The 17,949-nt window shown below is 45.4% G+C and overlaps 1 protein-coding gene across 2 annotated transcripts in view; it reads left to right on the plus strand.

The window, feature by feature from the left end:
- The first annotated feature begins 14,080 nt into the window (after positions 1-14,080).
- UBE2Q2 (ubiquitin conjugating enzyme E2 Q2) overlaps positions 14,081-17,949 on the plus strand; it is a 62,484-nt gene continuing 58,615 nt past the window's right edge. Inside the window, exon 1 of one of the 2 annotated variants that reach the window (XM_005221922.3) lies at positions 14,081-14,501. In XM_005221922.3, the coding sequence (XP_005221979.1) occupies positions 14,313-14,501 (189 nt within the window). In that variant the 5' untranslated portion in view covers positions 14,081-14,312. The remainder of the gene's footprint in view (positions 14,502-17,949) is intronic. The other variant, NM_001075530.2, reaches the window with a different exon arrangement.

Below are 17,949 nucleotides of genomic sequence, written 5' to 3' on the forward strand. Positions count from 1 at the left end.
TTCCAGAAAAACATCTACTCCTACTTTATTGACTATGCCAAAGCCTTTGACTATATGGATCACGGCAAACTGTGGAAAATTCTTAAAGAGCTGGGAATACCAGACCACCTGACCTGCCTCCTGAGAAGTCTGTATGCAGGTCAAGAAGCAACAGAACTGGACATGAAACAACAGACTGGTTCCAAATTGGAAAAGGAGTACATCAAGGCTGTATACTGTCACCCTGCTTATTTAACTTATACATAGAGTACATCATGAGAAATGCTGGGCTGGATGAAGCACAAGCTGGAATCAAGATTGCCGGGAGAAATATCAATAACCTCAGATATGCAGATGACACCAGCCTTATGGCAGAAAGTGAAGAGGAACTAAAGAGCCTCTTGATGAAAGTGAAAGAGGAGAGTGAAAAAGTTGGCTTAAAACTCAACATTCAGAAAACTAAGATCATGGCATCCAGTCCCATCACTTTATGGCAAATAGATGGGGAAACAGTGGAAACAGTGACAGGCTTTATTTTCTGGGCTCCAAAATCATTGCAGATGGTGACTGCATCCATGAAATTAAAAGATGCTTGCTCCTTGGAAGAAAAGCTATGACCCACCTAAATAGCATATTAAAAATCAGAGACATTACTTTGCTGACAACAGTCCGTCTAGTCAAAGCTATGGTTTTTCCAGTGGTCATGTGTGGATGTGAGAATTGGACTATAAAGAAAGCTGATTGCTGAAGAATTGATGCTTTTGAACTGTGGTGTTGGAGAAGACTCTTGAGAGTCCCTTGGACAGCAAGGAGATCCAGCCAGTCCATCCTAAAAGAAATAAGTCCTGAATATTCATTGGAAGGGCTGATGTTAAAGCTGAAACTCCAATACTTTGGCCACCTGATGTGAAGACCTGACTCATTGGAAAAGACCCTGATGTTGGGAAAGATTGAAGGCAGAAGGAGAAGGGGACAACAGAGGATGAGATGTTTGGACTCAATGAACATGAGTTTGAGTAAACTCCAGGAGCTGGTGATGGACAGGGAGGCCTGGTATGCTTCAGTCCATGGGGTCGCAAAGAGTCGGACACAACGGAGCGACTGAACTGAACTGAACTGAGGGTCTCTGTCTCCCAGTCCATGTGGGAGGTAGAATCCTAACTTCCCTAATTACCAGCTATCAGACACAGCTGGGCTAATCACATGTACATTGGTTGCCCTTTGTAACCTTTTTCTTGAGTCCCAACTCTCTCTACCTCTCTTCTCCTTCCTTCTTTTAAAATGCTTCATTACCTCTGTACAAATCAGGGCCCTGCATTTCCTGTGCTGTCAAGTAGCTACTGAATAAAATCTGTTTTCACCACTTTCAGTCACGTCCAGTTGCATTTATCTTTAACAGAATCTTTCCATATATAAAGAGATGATTGAAAGCATGAATGGGAGCCATGGATATGGCAAATATCACAGGGATTTAGTTGTTAAGGGGTCCTCAGTTGAGTCACTCAGTCATGTCTGATTCTTTGCCACCCCATGGACTGTAGCATGCCAGGAATCCTACTGCAAGACATTATCCAATAAGAATAATAAAATAAGGCTAAAAAGAAAAACATTTAAAGTACTGAGAGAAAGAGAGTAGTTGGTTAAGGTATAGGCTAAGCTGATATCACAAACAGTTTGTCTCTTAAGTAACAATCAGGAGATATCTTCAAGAGCTGGAAGGTCTTGAGTGGAATGTCTCCACTGTGATACCACATGGCTTCTGTCACTCTGTCCAGGTTGGCTGCTCTGGTCTCAGCAACCCCTCCAGTGGGAAGCAGAGACTGGGGATAGGGGAGCAGCAGAGTGTCTGTCTTTTAAGGGCATGACTTGGAAGTGCTGTACATCCTTCCAGGTACACACCATTGTCCATAACTAGGCTATTAGGCCACACTTACCTGAGAGGAAAACTGAAAAAAGTCCTCTCTACTTAGGTAGCCACATGCCCAACTTAAATTCTTCTTTTGAAATAAGGAGAACAGGTGGGGTTGAGGTGGACCAGGGGTGGGAAACAACAGTCTATCACAGAGAGAACATGGATATCCGAAATTAAGAAATCTGTGAGCATTTGCAACCCTCTATCGTGGGGAGCACGTTCTGCCATGCATGACAGAAGCTGGCAGTGCCCGAGTAAATGCCACCGGAAGCAGCTTGTGGCCAGAAGCGAATGGGGAGTTGTGAATGAAGACACCAGCGCCCTTCCCCATGGCTGGGATAACTTGGAGGCGTATTCCATAATGTTCTCGGACTTCCATGGAGGGGAATAAGCTGTAGTTGCCTGCATGGTAACCTGCTCCCCTTCCCTGTCTGACTGCCCCAGTCCTCTGTCAGTGCTTCCTGGGATGACCTCCAAAATAAACTGCTTGCACTGGAATCTCTGTCTCAGAGTTTACTTCTGGGAGCACCCAACTAAGACCAGCTCTGGACTTCCTGGAAATCCAGAGGGAAACTAAATAATATAACTGCTGTATTTAGAAAGTAGAAAACAAATCAGTTTCTCAATTGAGACAGTCTTTCTTCCTCCCCTACCCCTGCCTCTCTTTCCAAAATAAAGCACTACTTACCGTCCTGTTTCCCACTGTCTGGCTTTTGTGGCGTTCATGTTGGTACTGCCTTCAGGCCTGTAAGTTCTTTGACACTTTATTTCCTTTTGAGCTGGCAAAGTGGCTCACAGATAGTTGAGACTAAGTAGGTGTTTGAATTATGAAAATATGAACACTGTCCAACATACATAGAAATGGAGACTCAGTTAGGGGACATGACTGGCCACATGTTCCATGCACAGTGACCAGGGAAGCCAGAACTGGCTCACAAATCTCCTGACCACTCCTCTGGTTTTCTACCACAAACACAGTGTCTCCTCCTGGGTTTCATTTCATCATCTGAGTGGAGCCTGAGGCTTTTAGCAGGAGAAGCGTGTTTGTCGGTATTAAAAATATACCTGTCTTGAGTGAGCCAGGGACTCTTCCCTTAGGCCCATTAGATCTGAAGGATTGTGTTTGTTGCTACTTAATTTTTCATATCGTGCAAGATGAGACCTAAATGTAGCCAAGGAGAAGACTATAGATTCTAGGCATTTGGGCTATTCAGAGTCATAGAATGCATTAATTGATTATGGCAAACCCCAAACACAGAATCAAGTCCGTGTTTCCATAAATTCCTCCTGGAAATAGTAGCACCTTGAAGCCCTGGAGCGTGGGCAGGGTGAGACTCAATTTAGCCTGTAGTGGCTCTGCAGAGAGTGAAGATCAAAGACTTCACGAACAACCCAACAGCAAGTCAGCCAGAGAAGGAGGTCTAAGGCCCACAACCTGAAGTCAAAACATTGGAAGTATCACTCCTCTTGGTCTGGGGAGGGGGAATTCATCCAAAGGCAGGTACAACTTCAAAAATATCAGTTGTAATGGTTAATCTGTCTTGGGGCCTAAAGTCTGTCAGCCTCTGAGCTGCCTCTAGATCAGGTATCATTCTGTGATAGAAAAAAAACAAAACAAAAAACAATAACAGCCACACATTCACTGGTCCTTTAAATTTCTTTGCAAAATTCTCTCATTTACTTTTCTCCACCTTAAATATCTATAAATCAATTTTAAATTGTTTTATTACATAAATAACATGTTCAATAAAACTATTTCAGAAAATATAAACAGAAAGAAAACTGAAACTGCTTGAAAAGTCACCACTGTTAACATTTTAGTATATCCTTCCAGACATATACACACAACTTGATTTAATGGGTGCATATTATTTCATTCTGAGGATAGATAAAAACTTTTCTTAGGTTGGCCAAAAAATTCATTCGGATTTTCCATGCCAGCTTTCCAAAATCTGAACGAAAGTTTTGGTCATCCTAATAGACCCAGTTCTAATCACGTGGTCCTTCCTTGCATTTTGCTATCATAAAGAGAGCTGGGGGACTTCACTGTGGTCCACTGGTTAAGAGTCCACTTTGCAATGCAGGGGACATGGGTTTGGTCCCTGGTCAGGGAACTATGATCCCATGTGCTGCCGAGCAACTAAGCCCTAGAGCTGCAACAACCGAACCAGGGTGCATGGGAACCCACAGACCACAGCTAGAGACGCCGTGCGCTTCGGCAAAAGAGCCACACGACGCAACGAAGATCCTGCGTGCTGCAACTAAAGCCAGACAAGCCAAATAAATATTAAAAAGTAAACGAATAAAGTAAAAAGAGCTGGGATAAATACTTTAACCAAGTCTTTGTTATTTCATCAGTAAGTAGCTCCAAAAGAGAAGAATGTTCATTTAAAAAAATAGGATAGCAATAACAATACTATTGCCACACCTAAGAAACTAAACAATAATTCCATAATATCATCAAATATTAAATGTTCAAACTTCTCCAATTGGCTCATAAATGTTTGATGTTTTTAGTAACCACTTGGGTAACTACACCTTGATTATGTGCCTAAGTAGCTCTTTAGGATAAATGCTTAGATATGAAAAATTACTGGGTCAAAGGTATGTTATACCTAGATCGAGAAAGATATTCTCACTCATTAGCCTTAAACAGTCCAAAAGAACATTTTGTAAGAATGTGTCTGGGGATGGAGTAAGGAAGGAATCTTTTTGTTTGAAGCTTTCATTTGCTGATGACAGAGGCAAGATAATGCTCTGAAAGGTTTCTAGGGATTTACTATAATAAACCCCAGGCTGATTTCCCTGTTGCCTCCTTTCATCAGCGTCAGTGGGGTCAGGAGTTCTTCCCATTAGATTAATTAGCTTCTCCAGAGGAGCATGTGCCCCTCCTCAAGAGCCAGGTGGTCCTTCTGAAAAAGCTGGCAGTTCTCACTCAGAATCTATCTGTAGAACCCATTATCTTCCTAACAGGAAGATCTGTATTTCACTCCATTGACATTTCTGTGCCACCCTGCCCTCTCAATGTGAAGTTATTTGCTGTTTTATATTTGTCGAAATTTATATTTAGGGCTTGCCTGGTGGCTCAGACGGTAAAGAATCTGCTTGCAATGTGGGAGACCTGGGTTCGATCCCTGGTTGGGAAGATCCCCTGGAGGAGGGTATGGCAACCCACCTGGAGAATCCCCAAGAACAGAGGGACCTGGTGGGCTACAGTCCATGGGGTCGTGAAGAGTCAGACACAACTTAGTGACTAAGCACAGCACAAATTTATGTTTATAATTTACATAGAAGCTGAAGTGTAGTGGAAACAGCTAGACAGATCTGGATTCAGGTTTACTGCGTCACCCTGGGGCTTCCCTGGTGGCTCAGAGGGTAAAGAATCTGCCTGCAACACAGGAGACCTGGGTTTGATCCCTAGATCGGGAAGATCTCATGGAGAAGGAAATGGCAACCCGCTCCAGTATTCTTGCCTGGAGAATTCCATGGACAGAGGAGCCTGGTGGGCTACAGCCCATGGGGTCGCAAACAGTCAGACACCACTGAGAGACTAACACACTTGGGCAAATTACTTTCCTTTTCTAAAATTCAGTTATTTGGAAGCATAATGATAGTTTCCTCAGCCTGCCACAAGGATGAAGTAACTTGGCTACTTCAATAGATATTTGTTTAATGAGTGAGTATTTGCTTACTAGATTCTTAGGTTTTTTTTTTTTGTTGTTGTTGTTTATTTGCTTTTAGCTAGAAGAAATCTTAGTGCTGCTGCTGCTAAGTCGCTTCAGTCGTGTCTGACTCTGTGCAACCCCATGGACAGCAGCCCACCAGGCTCCTCTGTCCACGGGATTCTCTAGGCAAGAATACTGGAGTGGGTTGCCATTTCCTTCTCTAATCTTGGTGCACATCCTTTTTATTTTAGAAAAAAGAAAACTAAGTTCAGAGAAAATGTGACATTTGGTCTTTCAGTCATTCGTTTAACAAACATTTATTAAGCACTGAGTCTGTGTCAGGCACCAAATATATGATAATTAGCAACAGATGGCTGCTGCTTTCAAGGGTAAAGAAGGATAGACAAGTTTTAAAAAGCACTAGACTGAGCTAATACATGGTATTACAGAATTGTCTAGCGCTATGTTGCTCAATATGGTAGACACTAGCTCTGTGTGGCTATTTAAATTGAAGTTAACTTGTAATTCAATTAAATCAAAGTAAATTACAGTTTCTGAATCACATCAATCATTTTTCAAGTGCCCAATGGCCACATACGGCCAGCGGCTACTGTATTGGACAGGGCAAATACAGAACACTTCCACCACTGCAGAAAGTTCTATGGGATAGGGCTACTTCTGACTTTCTCCCCAGAATAACATTCATATGCATATATACTTCAAATTCATACAATTTCAGGGTGTTTGCACCTTGGTCTGATAGCCTCTTACCATACAGGTAAGAGATGGGCATTGGTAACTAAAACTCAAAGATAGGAGTTTTACTATAAGCCAGAGCCCAAACTTGTGAAAATTTCAGCTTAGGACAGTTTCTGGCTGAGCTGGCTGCAGCAGAATAATGAGTCACTTGTTCACCTCAACAGGGATGGGCTCCATTTCCTGTGCCTCGTGGGGAGCCCTGTGGTTGTCTGGGGTTATGTGGCCACAGGCTGATGTGTACACACTTCAGACATTGGGAGAAGAAGAGAGGTTCTCACAGCTTCCCTGAGATTTCAGTGAAACTAGATCATTTCTCTCACAATTTACCTGCAGTCTCTTTAACTGAAGGTGTTTCAAGGCTTTCGCTTCCAGTAGGCCATGTTCACTTTGTGATCACTTACTGCATGCTTTCTATGTCCCAGGGATTAGGCTATAGACAGGAAGATGTTTCAGACAAGAAGTTCACAATCTAGTACAGGAGACAAACGCAGAACCAGCTAGTCATAACCAAAGCAACACCAGTGAAATAAGTACTGGAACAGACAAGTGTGTTAGTCACTCCGTCGAGTCCGACTCTTTGCGACCCCATGGACTAGAGCCCAGCAGGCTCCTCTGTCCGTGGGAATCTCCAGGCAAGAATACTGGAGCGCATTGCCATGCCCTTTTCCAGGAGACTGGAACAGGCAAGGTACTGTGAAATTGGAGAAAGGGAGAGACTAAATTCAATTCAGGGAACTAGGGAAGGCTTGATAAAGGCATTTGAGAGCAGCCCTACAGATATTCCCTGGAGAAGGGAATGGGAACCCACTCAGGTATTCTTGCCTGGAGAATCCCATGGACAGAGGAGCCTGGTGGGCCAGAGTCCATGGGGTCACAAAGAGTCGGGCATGACTGTGTGATTACCACTTTCTACATTAAAGAGAGTAGCATGGAATATGCTGTCACTGGGAATTACTCCACATTCAAATTCTAGGAGTTTGCAAGTCTTCTGTACAGGTTGTGACTTATCCCACTCTTTATTTCATATTGCACTTGCTCTGTCTCCCTGGAGACTTTCGTCTTCTTCTCAGGGTCCTTCACGCACATCCAGGTGGGACTTCACGGTTAAGAGTTTTCAGCCCATTTTTGTCAACACTACCTGTCCTCTGTATTTATCTGTCTTGTCTGTTCCCAAACTTGCCTTGTTGTAATCAAGGTCATTTATTCAGCATAAGGTCTCTCACCAACTCTCTACTCTCTCAACATTTCTTTGTGTCTTCCCCAATTCTTTCTCCCGCCCCCAGCCTCTTCGAAGGGGTGATTCTTTTCCACACATAACTCATCCCATCCTTTCCCTCCTCTTCCAGAATCTAGTGCTACATCTTATTGCCTCTTATGTCTTCAGGTTTCATTGCTTATAATCGGCTCTCTCCTTAGGGGCAGATCCAGGTGTTGTAGGGCCTGAAGCTTATTCAATCTTGGGAGCTTTCTTCAAGAAAAAGAACACAAAATTACAAATATCAACTAAAAAACAAAGGTTAATATTTATTTAGAAGGGGCCTGTGCCTGTGTAAGGGGCCCTGAAGTTTGAGGGACACAGTAATTCCACTTCTGTTCATACTCTAATAAAAACAGTGTGTGCATGCTGAGTCACTTCAGTTGTGCCCAACTCTTTGTGACCTTATGGACCACAGCCCACCAGGCTCCTTGGTCCATGGAATTCTCCAAGCAAGAATACTGGAGTGGGTTGCCATGGCCTCCTCCAGGGGATCTTCCCTACCCAGGGTTCCAACCTGCATCTCTTATGTCTCCTGCACTGGCAGGCAGGTTCTTTACCACTAGCGCCACCTGGGAAGCCCCATATCAGCTCTAAGATCTAGCAGTTCTACCTCAGATACGTCCCTAGAACAGTATAGTCTTTTCCATGCCCACTGCCATTTCTGTTTCAGTGCTTCTCATTGTTGACTTGGGCCAGTCCAAAAGACTCTGTTGTTTGGAGCTGGAGAATGTCTGAGTTTGATGTGACTTGACCCATGGAATTAATGGCATGCCAGATCTAGATCTGGGTTTCCTGCCTCTTCTTCATAGCTACCTTACAGTTTTAAACCCACTGTGATCTATTTTGTGTACTAATGCCAAATTAATCTTCTGAAAAGTGATGACTCTCATTAAATGAAACTGTAGTCGTTCTGGAACGGTATTAGGATTTCAAGATCTGGGCTCAAATAGCATCTCAGCTTTATCTTCCTTTTGGTCACTTCCTGTACTATACAATCAGCTGGTCTCTTGGATGTTCTCTGAGAATGGCTGTACTTTTATCCAAATAATTTCTAGAATTAAATTCTTCCTTCTCTGATATGTCATTTGTTGTTGTTCAGTCGCTCAGTTGTGTATGACTCTTTGTGACCCCATGGACTACAGCGCACCAGGCTTCCCTGTCCTTCACTGTCTCCCAGAATTTGCTCAAACTCATGTCCATTGAATCAGTGATACCATCTGTCCATCTCATCCTCTGTCACCCACTTCTCCTCCTGCCCTCAATCTTTCCCAGCATCAGTGTCTTTTCCAATGAGTCAGCTCTTTGCTTCAGGTGGCCAAAGTATTGGAGCTTCAGCATCAGTCCTTCCAATGAATATTCGGAGTTGATTTCCTTTAGGATTGACTGATTTGAGCTCCTTGCTGTTCAAGGAACTCTCAAGAGTTTTCTCCAGCACCACAGTTTGAAAGCATCAATTCTTCAGCACTCAGCCTTCTTCATGGTCCAACTCTCACATCCATATATGACTACTGGAAAAACCATAGCTTTGACTATACAGACCTTCCTTGGCAAAATGATATCTCTGCTTTTTAATATACTGTCTAGGTTTGTCACAGCTTTTCTTCCAAGGAGCAACTGTTTTTTAATTTCATGGCTGCAGTCACCGTCCATGGTGATTTTGGAGACCAAGAAAATAAAGTCTGTCACTGTTTCCATTTTTTCCCCATCTATCTGCCTTGAAGTGATAGGACCAGATGCCGTGATATTTGTTTTTTGAATGTTGAGTTTTAAGCCAGTTTTTTCACTCTCCTCTTTCACCATCATCAAGAGGCTCTTTAGTTCCTCTTCATTTTCCACCATAAAGAAATCTTATGATATTTCTCCTGGCAATCTTGATTTTAGCTTGAGCTTCATCCAGCCTAGCATTTCTCATGTTATACTCTACATATAAGTTAAATAAGCAGGGTGATGATACACAGCCTTGACATACTCCTTTCCTAATTCTGAACCTGTCCATTGTTCCATGTACAGTTCTAACTGTTGCTTCTTGACCTGCATACAGGTTTCTCAGGAGGCAGGTAAGGTGATCTGGTATTCCCATCTCTTCAAGAGTTTTCTCCAGTTTTTATGATCCACACAGTCAAACGCTTTAGTGTGGTCAATGAAGCGGAAGTAGATGTTTTTCTGGAATTCCCTTGCTTTTTCTATGATCCAGCAGATGTTGTGCTCTGATGTTGTCTTTATTTATGAGTATGTAGTAGACACTGTGGTAGTAGACACTCTCCAGTATCTGTTTCATCCCAAATGACTGGAAGGCCAGTGAGAGATCCCATCCATTTAAAACTCTGATTGGTTTACGGGTAGGCTTTTGATACATTTCTGGCCAATGACACAGAAGAGAAGCCAGTGGGTATATTCTCGGAAAAGTCCCACGTCTTGGAAGAAGACATGGAAGAAACAGCCCTTTCTGATTTGGATATTCTTGTGTCTGGTAACCTGAAAGAACACTTCCAGCCATCTTGCTCTCAGCTTGACAAGGGAAACAGTCTGGGCTCTTGATATCATTGAAGATGCTCAAAAAATGATTGTTAAATTTCACAATCATTTTTTTTGGGTCTGCTGTGTTCCAGGAGAAGGCAATGGCAACCCACTCCAGTACTCTTGCCTGGAAACTCCCACGGACAGAGGAGCCTGGTAGGCTGCAGTCCATGGGGTCTCGAAGACTCAGACACGACTGAGTGACTTCACTTTCACTTTTCACTTTCATGCATTGGAGAAGGAAATGGCAATCCACTCCAGTGTTCTTGCCTGGAGCATCCCAAGGGTGGAGGAGCCTGGTAGGCTTCTGTCTATGGGGTCGCACAGAGTTGTACACGACTGAAGTGACTTAGCAGCAGCAGCAGCAGCTGTGTTCCAAGCCCTAAAAGGGCTAGAAATATAAGTAGCTGAAACTCCAGTACTTTGGCCATCTCATGCAGAGTTGACTCATTGGAAAAGACTCTGATGCTGGGAGGGTTGGGGGCAGGAGGAGAAGGGGATGACAGAGGATGAGATGGCTGGATGGCATCACTGACTCCATGGACGTGAGTCTGAGTGAACTCCGGGAGTTGGTGATGGACAGGGAGGCCTGGCATGCTGCAATTCATGGGGTCGCAAAGAGTCGGGCACGACTGAGTGACTGAACTGATGGATAGTTCCTGAATTCAAGAAACTTAAAGTCTAGCATTGGGAAAAAAACACTGTATCCTGGAGCAAATAACAAAAAACTGACTTAAAATGGCCTGGACAATAAGGAAATATATTACTTCACACAATAAGAGGTCCAGAATCAGGGCAGGCACTAGGATTGGTTGATTAAAGCTTCTTCTGTGACGTCTTATGACTTCTCTTCTGTGTCATTGACCAGAAATGTGTCACAAGCCTGCCCCTTAACCTATTACAGGAAAATGGATAGGATCCCTCATTGGATTTCCAGTCATCTGGGATGGAATGCATATTGTGGAGTCAACTTAATTAGGGTTTCCCTGGTGGCTCAGTGGTAAAAAATCTGCCTGTCAATGCAAGAGCCGTGGGTTTGATCCCTGGGTCAAGAAGATCCCCTGGAGGAGGAAATGGCAATCCATTCCAGTATTATTGCCTGCAAAATCCCATGTGGCAGGTTACAGTCTATGGGGATGTGTGTGTGTGTATTTCTGAGATATAAAAGTGTTTACAATTTATAAAGCTTTCTATTTTCTCATAGCAATTTAGAGATAAAATAAAGCTTAGAGAGATTAAATAACTTATTCAGGGAATTTTATTTCTCAAAGTTATACAAAGTTCTGAACAGTTTGTTCCTCTTTGTCTCAAATCCTTGTCTGTGACTACCATGCTTATTAGGAGTAACAGAAACTGAAGAAAAAAGCAGCAGCAAGCTACATGTGTGCCTAACCCAGCAATAATGCCAGTGCTAGTTATTTCTGGCTCAGAGTTTGGCACTGGAATCCATTCTTCTTTCTCTCAGTCCCAGTTCATAATGGTGCCCATAGTTCCAGGGCCAGGAATCCCCATAAATAAAACACTTTATATGCAGAGGTATTTTCCTGAGAAGATGGATCATAGCTTTTATTATATTCTCAGAGTGGTCTGTGAACCACTGGAAGGCTAAGAAACAATATAACATGATTCACTATTACAGAAGTAAATGAAAATAAAAACTTTAAATATGTTCCCCATTCAGTGGACTTACTACCTCCTTGTGTGTTTCTGTATTTTTAAAACTTTTTATTAAATTCCTTTATTTTGTATTGAAGTATAGCTGATTAATGGGCTTCCCTGGTGGCTCAGAAGGTGAAGAATTCCCATGCAATGTGCGAGACCTGGGTTTGATTCCTGGGTTGGGAAGATCCCCTGGAGGAGAGCATGGCAACCCACTCCAGTATTCTTGCCTGGAGAGTCCCCATGGACAGAGGAGCCTGATAGGCTACAGTCCATGGGGTCACAAAGAGTCAGACATGACTGAAATGACTAAACACACACACATAGCTGATTAATAATGTTGTGATAATTGTAAGTGGACAGCAAAGGGAGTCAGCCATCATAACACATGTATCCATCCTTCCCCAGACTCCATCCCATCCAGGCTTCCACATAACATTGAGCAGAGTTCCCTGGGCCACACAGCAGATCCTTGTTGGTTTTAAATATAGCAGTGTATACCTGTCCATCCCAAACTCCCTAATCCTTCCCCTGGGGAACCATAAGTTTGTTCTCTAAGTCTGTGTGTCTGTTCCTGTTCTGTAAATAAGTTTGTATCATATCTTTTTATGTTGTCCTGCATTTCGTTATCTGAAGGACAAGTAGATCAGGGACCACTTGTAGATCATGGAAGAGTAGACATTTAGGCACCAGAGAAGGCTTAGGTACCTCTAGTTAAGACCAGTGCAAACAAGAGGGAGAGGACATGTGTATACCTATGGTTGATTCATATTGATATAGGGCAGAAACCAACACAATATTGTAAAACAACTATTCTCCAATTAAAAATAAATTTTTTTTTAAAAGTGCAAAAGGAAATGCAGAGCAACTTGCTGGAAAATTATTAAGACTTTCAAAATGTCTATAGCAGGGCATTAAACCTAACACAAGGCCCTTCTAACTAGCAGACTTATGCAACTACAGGTTGCATGCTCATGAAACTGGCGCTGCTTCTAGTGCATATCACTAAACACACTAAATACACTATTAATTAATTACCTGCCCAATTATGTTATATTCCTTTGGACTACCATGCAGCCCTCCATCCATTTCGGGAGCAATTGAGAATATGCCAGGGATTGTGTTAAGTGCTGAGGATTCCAGATAGGAGCATTCATTCAGTAACACTGAGTGTCTATTATATAAAAGGCCTCATTCTAGGTCCTGGGACTATGGCTCTGGATAAGACATTCACGTTGGGGAAAACAACGAATAAACAGGAAAAATATCAGATAGTGAAAAGTGTCTAGCAAAAAATTAACATAGGATGGTATGATACAGGGTGACTAGAAGGCTATTTTAGATTAGGTGTTCAGGAAGGCCCTGAGCTAAGACTTCACTGAAAATAGGCCAGCCCTGCCTCCATGGGAGGTGGAGAGAGTTATCTTAAGCTCGAGACAGGAAAGAGGGAGAGAAAAATGAATGCCAGAGTGAACAGAGGTAGTGGGTACGGAAAGGATGAAATTGCGAGAGGTGGGAGGGAGCAGCTGGCAGGGACCAAATTACCATCATCGGTAAAAGGATTGTGTGAGAGCAAAGGAGTGGGCAGAGTCCGGAGAGAAGGTCCTGGCAGGAACTCAGGCTAGATAGAGAAGTGGTGGTTAGGTGACTAGGATGAGAGTAGCGGAGATGAAGCTAAGTGGGCCGATTTGGGTCCGGAGTGCTGTCTGCAGCCTCCTATCTGGGAGGGCCCCGGGCTGGGTCAGGTGAGTGGGTGGCCCGCTCAGAGCCTCGCGGAGCCCCGCCCCTAGGGACCGGCGCGTGGCCGCTGCCCCGCCGACGTGGCCGGCGCAATAGGCCGGGCACGTGTCTGATCCCAGGCTGGGGGACAGGGGCGCGCGGGGGTCTCCGGGTCCTTCTGGTGATTAGGGGCCGGGGCACCAGCTGGCCTAACCCTGGCGTCCGTGGTCGCGAGCAGAGGAGATGGGCCGAGGGGAAGGGGGCTGGGTCACAGGGAGGAGGGGGCGGCCAGGCGGGCGCGCGCCTCAGCCGCGCGCACGCGCCGAAACGGGGGCGCGCAGGAGTGCCGGGGAGGAGAGGGGAGGGGAGGGGAGGAGAGGGGAGGGGAGGGGGGGGAGAGGGGAGAGGGGAGGGGAGGGGGAGGGGAGGGGAAGAGAGGGGAGAGGAGGGGGGAGGGGAGGGGGAGGGGAGGGGAAGAGAGGGGAGAGGAGGGGAGAGGAGGGGAGGGGAGAGGAGAGGGGAGGGGGCGGGGTGGGGGCAGCCCTTTCCCAGGCGGTAGCGGGGGTGGTGTAGCTGTTGCCCTTTTAAGCCACGGGGCCGCCGCCTCCTGCCGGTGGAGTCAGTTACAAAGGGAGCAGCCGCCCAGGCCGCCGCAGCACCGCTCGTTGAGGCCTCGGCGTCTCTCGCCATTTTCCAGCCCCGATCCGACGCGGGCCGCGGCGGCGAGGAGAGGCGGAGCCGCGAGAGCGCGGCCCGGGCCGGCCCCGCGGGGCGGTCGCGGCCGTGACGGCGGCTCCGGGCCCGGCTCCCCTTCCGCACCCCTCCCGCCGGAGATGAGGGGAAGATGTCCGTATCAGGGCTCAAGGCCGAGCTGAAGTTCCTGGCGTCCATCTTCGACAAGAACCACGAGCGATTCCGCATCGTCAGCTGGAAGCTGGACGAACTGCATTGCCAGTTCCTGGTGCCGCCACCGGCGCCGCCGGGCAGCCCGCACTCCCCGCCGCCGCCGCTCACACTCCACTGCAACATCACGGTGAGGCGCCCAGCCGCTGCCCCTCAGGGCCGGGCCGGGGAGGAGAGGGGCGCCCCGAGTGCTCGGACAAAGGGGAGGCTGCCCCGGAGAGGCCCCTCGGACCCTGGGCGGGGCGGGGCGGGTCCGCCCCTTTTCCCGGTGAGGGGCCCTACTGGGGCCCCGCCGGGACTGCGCGCGGCTGGGGTGGGAGGAGGCGGACGGCGCGGTTCTACGGCTTTCCCGGCAGGGCTGGGTTTGGGGCTGCTGGCCCCTCGCGGCCCCGGTCGCCGCACCTCGAGGCGGCCGAGTCCTCGCTGGGTCGCCATGGCCGCCCACAGCCAGGGGCCTGCCCCCGGGGGCCGCGGCCCGCGGGTCGGCTGTTGTGTGAGCCCCGGCGGGGCAGGCGAAAGGCCCTCAAGTTTGAACGCGTCCTTCTCCAGTCAGGTTTCCCTGGTTCCGTCTGTTCCCCCAATTATTTTTTAAGTTTGGGTTTAAGGAGAAACTAACATTGAAAACTGACGCGTTTGTCGGGGGAAAGTTTAGAATGCAGCCTCTGGCGCTGTTTGAATGATCCCATTCCCGCTGGCCTGGCTCCGCGCTAACGCGTTCCGAAGGCGCGTTGGACCTTGGATGCGGCAGGTGTTCTGGGGGGATGTTTGTGTAGCCCCTCCTGTGGTAAATCGGGAGCAGGGGAAAGGAGATCCGTGCCCAAATCTACTGCCAGGAAGATCGTTTTTATGTTTCAAGTCGGAAAGATCCTTTAAATCTCTCTCATTTGCTTCGTCGGAAAGCTCGTGATAAACCCGTAAAAAAAAAGTTAAATAAGTTTCCTCATAAAAGTGTATGATGAGGATGTTCATTGTGAAGTTGACCTACGGTATCGGTTCCAAACTGCGGGATGTGCCGCTTATTATAACCGGAGTCAAGGTGGTGGTTTCATGTTCCTCTGTGAATACGGTTAAAGCTGACTCTAGCGTCGTTAAACTCCCTTTGGTTAAGTTAGTAGGTAAGTCCTACAGCGTACCTGGTGCTCCGGAGTCTGCAAAGGCCTTGAGGTTATGATAATATTAAAATAGTTTTCAGAATACCGGGGAGCAGGTGTATATTAAAAAAAAATAAAGAGCTGTACTGAGATGTTCTCTTCTAGGCGCTGGTTTCGCAAAAATGGGTAGAGCAGTCCCTGCTTTCAGAGCTCAGGCTTCTTGAGGGAAGAGTTTTACACAACAAAGTGATCAAGTTCTAAGGTATGCTCGCGAAAGCCAAAGAGAGTAATTAACTTTGACTTTGGTTGGGGGCAGGGGGCGCTTCAGAAAGGGCCTTGAGGAGAGGCGGATTTGTGGAGTTGGGTTTTCACAGGTGAGTCGAATTTTGGAAGGGAGCCAAAGGGCATTTCAGGCAGAGGAAACTCCATCCGGAAAAAGACACCACAGCTTTGAAAATGTGGTTGGCTTAGGAATAGAGACGTTATAATGAGACTTGAGAAGCCCAGGATATAGGCGGGTGAAGGAGAACATTTTCCAAGAATGGAAAACAGGAAGTAGTCGTGAGCACAAAGTAGGTGATAATAAAGAGACTGGCTGATCTGAATGATGATTATTCTGGCACAAGTTGAAGTATGGCCCGGATAAACTAGGGCTGGTTTAAATGACAAACTGAACTTGTAGGCTCCTGGGGAGGCGCAAGCTCAGGTAAATGGGAAGATGTGTTTACCATCCAGGACTAGGAGTAGTTCTCTGTAGTGGGTGGCATTAGGAAACGTGTGTGTGGTTTTGGTTATTCTAGTGGGGGTGGGATGGTGGTGTTGCTGTGCTGAGCTGGCATTTAAGTGGCAGGGGTACAGGGATGCCAAGTGTAATATTCAGGCAGTCTGCCAGACAGAATTATCCCACTTCAAGTGCCAGCAGTGCCCTATTGAGAACCATATTGGAGGCTGATGGAGTCAGCTGCACACAAAGCTACTGAATGATGACATGGATTAGGGAGTAGACCACAAAGTGAGAGATGCCGGGCAAAAGGAGGACTTGGTGGGGACTAGGATAATGGTACCATTAATACAGACTACTCAGACTGAGGTGTCAGTGAATTATGACACATTATCAGAAGATAATTATCATTGTAGATGCTGTGTTAATAACATTGTTATGGAGAAACATCAAACATATTCAAGAAGTTTAGTAGCATGGAGAACTTCCGTGTATCCAGCCTCAACAGTGATAAACTTTTGGCCAATCTTATTTCATCTCTGCCCCACCTTGGATTATTTTGAAGCAGATTCCAGACATAGCACTTCATCTGTAAATATTTTGGTGTATATCTCTAAAAGATAAAGACTGTTTAGGCATGGCTTAGTGTTTAGATAAAATCAATACAGTTTGCTCTTGTCGATACCATTTTCTTAGAGGGGAAAGAGCAAGGAAAGAGTGGGGCTGGATTTCAAATGCCAGAATTTGTCTACTGTGTTTGATTTGCTATTATCTAAAAAGTTTTAGCTGTTAAAAATAAAAATGTACTGTTTGATCTGTTTAAAAAAAAATCTTTTCCTCTTATTCCCAAATATTCATTGAGTTCTTGCCAGGCCCTGTCTTCTCCATGCTTACCAAGAAGCATCCTTAGGCACTTGCTATAATGTGTGAGTGAATGGTACCTCATTAGTTGTTTCTTACACACATGCATGTCAATTTGAGTAATCCTCTAAAGATATGGTGCCCCCTTTTTCTTTCAGGCTTCTGCATCAGCAGTTTTCCCTGTGTGGAATGTGCCCGTTTCCCCAACTCATTCTGTCTTGACATGTCTGACCATCCCCAAGGCTCCCTAGTCATACAGTGTATCTGTTTCCCTTCCTGCCTCCTATAGTCCTTAACTGCTGCTTTGGTTATGTTTTCTTACATTCTGTTATAATACAGTGGTGGGTTTTTTGGAAAGTCTTTTTCATGGTGGCAGGGAAGACTATTCAGTGGTTTTGCTTTTCATCCTCCACTCAGTAAATGCTCAGTAAATATTGGTGTTGTTGGCGATATGGCCACCATTTTAACTACATTCTCTTTGAACAAAAATCTTAATTACTTAATCTTAATAAGTTAACTGTCAAGAACTGGTCAAAAGGGCAGAGAAAACATCAAGAAAGTGTCTTGGGTCGTGCATAAATATTTGAAAGGCCACTTAGGGTTTGATAGGGAATCTTCAATTTGACTTCACATGAAAGTGGTTTAAGAAGTAAAAAAAAACAGGCGAAAGTGTAGATGTTTTTTACTCTTTAGGCCAAAGGAGTGGAACTAAATTTCTTTTCTGTTTCATAAATTTGTCCTAATTTTAGATATGAAGGGGAAAGAGGGCTAAATTCAACTTCAAGGAGTCATTTTTTTACTTGTTTTCTGTAAACTCATGATAAAAAAGTTTGTCATGCAGACTTAAAAAGTCATTTTTTTCCATTTTCAGTAAATAGATTTAATAGCCAGTCAGAGCTACCATC

Source organism: Bos taurus, chromosome 21 (assembly GCF_002263795.3).
Source record: "Bos taurus isolate L1 Dominette 01449 registration number 42190680 breed Hereford chromosome 21, ARS-UCD2.0, whole genome shotgun sequence".
NCBI classification, from domain to species: Eukaryota; Metazoa; Chordata; class Mammalia; order Artiodactyla; family Bovidae; genus Bos; species Bos taurus.